This window comes from Mastomys coucha, unplaced genomic scaffold (genome assembly GCF_008632895.1).
Source record: "Mastomys coucha isolate ucsf_1 unplaced genomic scaffold, UCSF_Mcou_1 pScaffold22, whole genome shotgun sequence".
Lineage (NCBI taxonomy): Eukaryota > Metazoa > Chordata > Mammalia > Rodentia > Muridae > Mastomys > Mastomys coucha.
Window position 1 is genome coordinate 124085555 of NW_022196905.1, and position 7761 is coordinate 124093315.

The 7761-nt window shown below is 47.6% G+C and overlaps 1 protein-coding gene across 1 annotated transcript in view; it reads left to right on the forward strand.

Moving 5' to 3' along the window:
* LOC116068498 (S-adenosyl-L-methionine-dependent tRNA 4-demethylwyosine synthase TYW1) overlaps positions 1-7761 on the forward strand; it is an 85256-nt gene that overhangs the window by 6578 nt on the left and 70917 nt on the right. The window contains exons 4-6 of the mRNA XM_031338123.1: positions 3144-3245; positions 4112-4306; positions 5455-5736. Coding sequence (XP_031193983.1) covers positions 3144-3245; positions 4112-4306; positions 5455-5736 — 579 coding nt within the window. The remainder of the gene's footprint in view (positions 1-3143; positions 3246-4111; positions 4307-5454; positions 5737-7761) is intronic.

Consider the following 7761-nt stretch of genomic DNA (forward strand, 5'->3'; position numbering starts at 1 on the left):
GGGAGGGGAGGCTTAAGCTCAGGGCATCAGGTTTGGCAGTTGGTACCTTTCCCCACTGAGCCATGTAATGTTTTGTACATGGCTCAATGTTTTGTAATTGTTATTTTAATATTTTATAAAAATTTATTTTATGTGGTGGATGTTTTGTCTGCGTGTCTGTTGCATGCCTGGTGCCTCTGGGGGCCAGAAGGAGGGGTCAGGTCCCCTGGGACTGCAGCTACACACATGGATGTGAACCTCTGTGAGTGCTGGGATTTGAACCTAGGTCCTCTGGAAGAGCAGATTGCTCTTAACTGCTGAGCCATCACTCCAGCTGGTCATTATTACTTTGTCAGTGAGGGCAGAGTTGGAGTTTATTCAGAAACACTTTTCTATAGATTTTAAGCATGAGGGTTAAGGGAAAGTGGTTGTTTAGGAAGAGGGTAAGGATGTAACAGTGTGGGCACAGGCTCCTCAGAGAGAGCCACAGGACTAATGTGGCTCACGCCAGCAGTATTACAGCTCTGGTCGCCTGCATTCTTGTGAGTTCTTGAAGTTCTGTATGTGTGTATGTATACCACACACCATTGCACTCAATGTGGATCTCAGAGGACAGCCTGCCAGAGTTGGCTATCTTTTTACTCTGTGGGTCCTGGGGATCAAACTTAGGTCATCATGCTTGGTGGCAAGAGCCTTAACTCACCCACTGAGCCATGCCACTGGCCCTGTTCAGAGCCTTATAATTTTCTGTTTCAGACAGGCTTTCCTTTATTCCAGGCTGACCTCCAATTCTCTCCATATACCCGAGAATGGCCTTTGCTGAGTAACTCCTAGGCTTTATCTCACATATTCATCACATAATAACTCGTTTTAATCGTTGGTCATGGTGATTAAATTCTAGTCACATGGTTGTTTTTCCTGACTGCCAGCCTTTGCCCTGGAGTCACCTAAGAGCTCTCTGGTGAGTCATGCCGCTGGCTAGATAGTGAGGGCTTTAGGGACTTTGGGCTGAGTAACAAGGGTCAGCTACTTACATTTTCACACACACTCTTGTGCTGCTGTTCTATGGATAGTAGCCTCGCTTGCTATCCCCAGCCTGTCCCTTTCCTCTTATCTTTTCTTCTACAGCGCTCATCACCTGGTATGCTCTACTGACCCTTCTGTAGGAGCATCTTTAGGACCAGGGCTTTGTCCGTTTTGTTTGCTTCTGTGTAACGTTACCCAGAAGTGAGACTGGCATGGTGAGTGCCCAGTCAGTGAAGTGGTCATAGCTAACAGTTAGGGGTGATAGGGGGCCAAGTTCTGGGACTGCCAAGTAGCAAAGAGGAGGTGTTTTTGTTGATGTCAACCTGCCTGGAAATTTGAGCTTTCCTAAAGCATTTGGTCATATGCTTTGGAAGAGCTGACAAGAATGTTACATGGGAGAGATCAACTGCCCCCTGGTCTCTGACATCTGTATATCTTCCTCCATGTGGTATAATAACTTGGTTTTCTGTTTCCTGCCTTCTCTCTTTGCTGTCAGGTAAGACCTTGACTCCAAGGCCTCCTCCTGTCTGTCAACTGGCTTCCCATTCTCTGCTACCTAGCTGTGTTTGTGTGCGTGTGTGTACATTAACACATGTGTGTATTCTAGCACATGTGTATGTGGCAGCCATGTACCTTTGTAGAAGGCACACAGATCAGCACTTGGGAACGCAGGAATGTTAAACACACCATTGTCTCTTCAAAGAGAGTGATGTTTAACCTGTTTCCACCTAGAAATCTGGCAGTGGATGTAGTTAATAACCTGGTGAGCTCTGTGCTCCCTGTAGGGCCAGGCCACACCTGATTCCCCTGACGATTCTGGTTACCTCAGACTTTTCCTTCTTAGCTCCTTGAGCATGGTTTCTCAGTCAATAGAACTCATCTTTATGGAAGAGGTGTGCTTTGAAAAGAGTCTCAATGTAATCACGCCTTAAGTTTTGTTGTAGTCATGGGATTGAGTTAATTATCAACAGGAAAGTTTTTTTTTTCCAAAACTGTGCTGTGCTTAGATATGCCTAAAATAAACTGCCCAGGGTCAGACTCTAGAAGTTTGAACCGACACTGGCTACTGAGTCATGTTCGACTGAATTGCCTTCGTGTCTTGCACAGATTGACACTCTGCCAGCCCCATGTTTGCAGAACCCGCCTCCTTCCTACTCACAGGCCTGGGGTGGTCTTCAGATACTATCTGCCTTGTGTTTTTGAGACAGGGTCTTTTACTGGCTTGGGATTCTCCAAATAGGCTAAGCTGGCTGGTCTGTGAGACCCAGGAGTCCCCTGTCTCTGACTCCTGGATTCTGGGGTTATAAGTACATAACCATCTTGCCTGGTTTTAGCTTCTTTTTCTTTTTAAAATTTAAACAGTTTTTATGTTATTTGTTTTCTGGGTCTCTGTTGTTTAAGGCTGTGGACCCCAGGCTAACAAGCCTACTAGCTTCTGGGACTCTCCTGTCTCCATGTCCCACCTTGCTGTAGGAGCACTGGAATTGCAGTGTGTGCTGTTGTGTCTGGCTTTCCATAGATCTGAGAGTTCTGAAGTCAGGTGCTCATGCCTGTGTTACAAGCACTTTGCCCACTGAACTATTTCCCCAGTCTAAAATAAAAAGAATAAAATAATAAAAAATTTAAAAAAGTCTTTTAATATATTTATCTACTATATGCGTGTATACGCATACGTGTGTGGAGATCAGAGAATAACTTGTGGGAGTTGGTTTTATCTTTCTACCATGTAAGCACCAGGAATCCAACCTAGGTCATCAAGCTTGGGGGCAAGTGCCCTCCTTTGTGTACTAAGCTGTCTTACCGGCCTCCAGCTTCTCTGTTTCCTTCCATTCTTGGCATAATTTTTCTATTCCTACTGGTGCAAAGCACCAAAACCAGTGTGGGTTTAGTCGTGGGCACACCTTTATAGAGTGGGAACACGACTCAGTGCCTCATCTCTGTACCGGGCTTGAGAATACTGTAAGCAGAAGATAAGAATAAGAGCCCCCTATTGACAATGATGGCGCTCGAGACAAAGCTGCTGAAGAAGCGCCCACCACATGGGGCGCCATGGTCCCTTGCCAGCAGGAGCAAACAACAGCCGAGCTTTCCTTATTTGTCACACTGAAGACTTTATTATCTTTTTTCTCTCTTTCTAGGGATTTGCAGTGATTCTTGCCAAAGCTGTCACCTCTCTGGACCTGCCTGTGACCATTATTAATCTGAAGGAATATGATCCAGATGATAATCTGATAGGAGAGGTTGGTAATTGTCCTTTTTTTTTTTTCAATTAAAACTCCTAAATTTAGGGCTGTAGAGATGACACACCAGTTAAGAGCCCCTGTGGCTCTGGCAGAGGAGCTGGGCTAGGTTCAACAGCCACCCACATTGGGTGGTTCAACAGCTCTGGGGAATGTGATGCCCTCTTCTGGCTTTCTTGGGCACACACACACACACACACACACACACACACACGCACGCACGCACACACGCACACACTCACAATTTAAATAAACAATTAAAATTCAAATTTAACTGACCACCTGCCCTATGGGGTAAATAGAATCTTCACAGTAACTTAAAAATTTGTGCTGAGCCGTTTTAACTGGAAGCTTTTTACTGTGACTCAGGAACTTTCATTTATTTGTTTTTTGAGTAGGGATCCTGCCCTGTAGCCCTGACTTGACCTCAAACTCCCAGCAGTCCTATTGTATCTGCCTCCTGAGTGTTTTGGGATTCATGATATACTACTATGCTCTGCTCCAATGCCTGCACTCATAAAATGAACTTCACTTAGACAACTCTGTATGTTATTATTTTTTTAAAGATTTTGTATGTCTTTTTTTTTTTTTTTTTTTGACTATCAGCACTTGCCTGCTTGCCTGTAAGTGCGCCATGTGCATGCCTGGTGCCTATGGAGGCAGGAAGAGGGCTTTGTTGAGTCCCCTGGAACTGGAGTCATAGCTGGTTCTGATCCACTGTGTGGGTTCTGGGAATAGAAGCTGGGTTCTCTGTAAGAGCAGCATGTGTTCTTAACCATGGAGTCATCTTTCCATTCTTGCCTTGACTATTCTTGTAATCATGTTTACTTCTAATATCCTTCTGACAAAAACACTGCTTTATTCAGATCACTAGTAAAAACGTCTGTGCTTTCCTGGTTGCTACATACACGGACGGCTGCCCTACAGAGAGTGCAGAGTGGTTCTGCAAGTGGTTAGAGGAATCAGCTAATGACTTCCGCTTTGGCAAAACTTACCTGAAGGGACTTCGATATGCAGTGTTTGGCCTGGGAGACTCCGCCTACCAGAGCCACTTCAACAAGGTGGGTGGACTAGGTCCTTCCTTAACCAAAAGACAGACAAAGAAGATCTCATGTGAATACATTATGGGTGAGAACTAACCTGTGAACTTCACTTTTGTTATTTTTTTAATTTTTATTTTATGTGTATGTGTGTGTGTGTGTGTGTGTGTGCGCGCGCGCGTGTGTGTGCGTGTGTGCATGCGTGTGCGTGCGTGTATGCGTATGTATGTGTGCGCATGTGTATGTGTGCGTGCGTGTGTGCGTGCGGGTGTGTGCCTGTATGCGTATGTATGTGTGCGCATGTGTATGTGTGCGCGCGCGCGTATGTTTTGCCTGCGTGGTTGTCTGTGTGCACAGCTTGTATCCCTGGTCTCTGCAGAGGTCAGAGGTGCTGGATATGGAACCAGAGTTTCAGACATGTGAGCTGCCATGTGGATGCTGGGAGTTGAATGTGGGTCCTTTGGGAGAGCAACCAGTTCTCGTAACTGCGGAGCCATCTTTCCAGCCCTAATAATATATTATTACATTAATGTTGTTTCTTTATGGTGCTGATGATGGAACCTAGGGCTGTGAGCATGCTAAACAAGTACCCTTTTGCTGAGTCATACTCCCTGCCCCTCACTGGGGGATTCTAGGCAGGGGCTCTACCACTCAGCTCCATTTTCAGCCAGAATAATCTTGAACTTCTGATCTTCTTGCCTCATGTCAGAGTTCTGAGAATGCAGCTGAGTGCCGCCACACCTAGTTTATACAGTACTGAGGACTACACCCTGGGTCTCTTGTGTACTAGGCAAGAGCTCTGTCACTGAGGTACATTTCTAGCCTTTTTATTTTGGAACAGAGTCTCATAAGTTGCCCAGACTGGCCTTGAACTTACTGTATAGTCCAGGGAAGCCTTGGACCTGAGATCCTCTCACCTCCAACCCCTGAATAGCTAGGTTGACAGGCCTGTGCCACCAGGCCCAGTTTGGAGCTTGAAGATTGTTATTTGGACCTGTGCTGTGTTCCTCAGCAGAAGCTCCTGAACTGTGGCCCCGGATCACTGGGTTTCTGCAGTGCAGCCTGGAAGCCTGCTTGAGAGGACAGATTGGATTTTTAATTTGTATGTTTGTGGGTTGTGGTTTTTTTTCAGTGCCCCACCCTCTCCCTCTCCCCCTTCTTTCCTGAAGGTGAGCACGAACGTTGACAAATGGCTCTGGATGCTCGGTGCCCAGCGGGTGCTGACCCGAGGGGAGGGCGACTGCAATGCAGTTCAGAGCAAGCATGGCAGCATCGAGGCCGACTTCACAGCCTGGAAGACCAAGTTCATCTCCCGGCTGCAGGCCCTGCAGAGAGGGGAGAAAAAGGCCTGTGGCGGGAACTGCAAGAGAGGGAAGTGTGAGTCGACCCAGCATGGCCCAGGAGAGGCGCGGCTTCACCCGCAAGGCGAATTGCATCCTGGGGATGCTGAGGTGCGTGCTTACGCTCCTTTCTTATTGTGTGTGTGTGTGTGTGTGTGTGTGTGTGTGTGTGTGTGTGAGAGAGAGAGAGAGAGAGAGAGAGAGAGAGAGAGAGCGCTAGTGAGTGAGCGCTCACACTCGGGCTCGCACACACGTGTGGCTGTCCTCTGTGTGGCTGTGTGGAGATATACCTGTCCTGGTTAGATGATCTGAAACTCAGGTGCAGCTATTTCAGAGAGAGCTTGTGACTTAACACCTGGTGCTAGCCATGTGTAAGATGTGTGGCTCCTCCTCCTCCTCCTCCCTTTCTCTTTCCCTCCTCCCTCCTTCCTGCTTTTCCTGTTCTTTCTTTTCTTCTTCCTTTGATGTCCTCCTCCTCTTCCTTCTCTTCATTCTTGTCATTCCACCCTCCCTTCTTTCCTTCCCTCCCTCCCTCCCTCCCTCCCTTTCTCCCTCTCTCCCTCCCTCCCTCTCTCCCTCCCTCCTGTCTTTCCTTCCTTCCTTTCTTCTTTCCCACTTCCCCCTTTCCCTGTTCCCCTTTCCCTTTTGTCTGACAGGGTCTGGTTATGTAGCCAGGCTGGTCTGGAGCTCATTACTTAGCTGTAGAAAGCCTTAGTTTCCAAGCACTGGGCCTTAAAGGTCAGGGCCGTGACACCCATTCTTGTCCCGTTCACTGCTGCATTGCTGAGTCAGGCTGATTTTTACCATCTTTCTCTGGTCAAGAAATGGAAGCTTAAGAGGAGTGACGTATGTCCTCAGTGTGAGCGTGTGTCTTGACCCCTGTGACTGTTGCTCACTGTTGGAGCAGCAGATCATCTTGGGTTTACCTGTCGATTCCCTCAGCCTCTAAACATTATTCTTGGGTGATTCCTCAGGTTCCACTTCCTTAGATTGTCTTCAGGCTGCACAGTAGCTGCTGTCGTCACAGCTGGGGTCTTCCGGCTGGCTGCCTGGCCACATCCTTTGGGAGCAGCTATGACTGTTGGCCCACTATGTCTTTTTCTCCATGTTTGCTCCCGACAGTAGGCAAGGCTTCAATGTCTGTGTAAATGGTCAGTCCATCTCCCTAGCTGGCTGCTTCCCCAGCCCTCATAGCTCCAGAGATTAATGATGCTTTCCCTCCATAAGGGTGGTGTAGAGTTTCCTTTTTGCTCTTTGGCTACACTACAGTCTGCTTCTGCCTGTGAGGCTGGCCTCAAAACACCCAGTGTCTTGTCTCGGCCTCCCAGGTGTAGCTGCCCAAGTGTGCAGCCACACAAAGCCAGAGGGGCTTGTTTTTTTCCTGTGGGGATTGAATGGGATCACAGGTCTTGCCAGTCTATCTCTAGCCCGCCATTTTTGATTTGTTTTAGACAGGGTCTCATACAGCTGGCCTTGAACTTTGCATATAACGGAGGGTGACCGTTTCAGATCTCCCTGCCTAGCATGCGGGGATCACATGGGTACACATGTTAATTTTTTTTTTTCTTTTCCTTTTTACTTGGCAATGGGCTCTCACCAAGTTGCCCAGGCTACCCTTAAACTCCTCCTTTAGCCCAGGCGGAATTTTCCTGCTTCTTGAAAATGGGCATCGCAGGCTTGTGCCACTAGGTTCTTTTTTGTTTTTTCCTTCTTAAGACAGGGCCTTGCCCTGTGCTCTCCATTGCCTTGGAACTGGGTGTGTGTAGTCCAGGCTGGCCCTGACTTTTGACCTCTCTACTGACTACCACGATTACAGTGATATGCTACCACACCTGGAAAGAGCACTGTTTCTTTTAAGACAGGATCTCATTATGTAGCCCAGAGACCAGAGGTGTGCGTGGTCATCATCATCATCATCACCATCATCATCACCACCACCACCACCATCATCATCATCATCATCATCATCATCATCATCATCATCATCATCATTCTCAGCAGTTTCTCCACTGTTTCAGAAACTCCGCCCCTCTACCTGACCTTGGCTCCTGCTCACTCTCCGCACTCCACCTGCATCCTGCTTTTCCCTCTCTTCATTACCTTCATTCCCAGCTACTGCCACATGGTGTGGGGGGT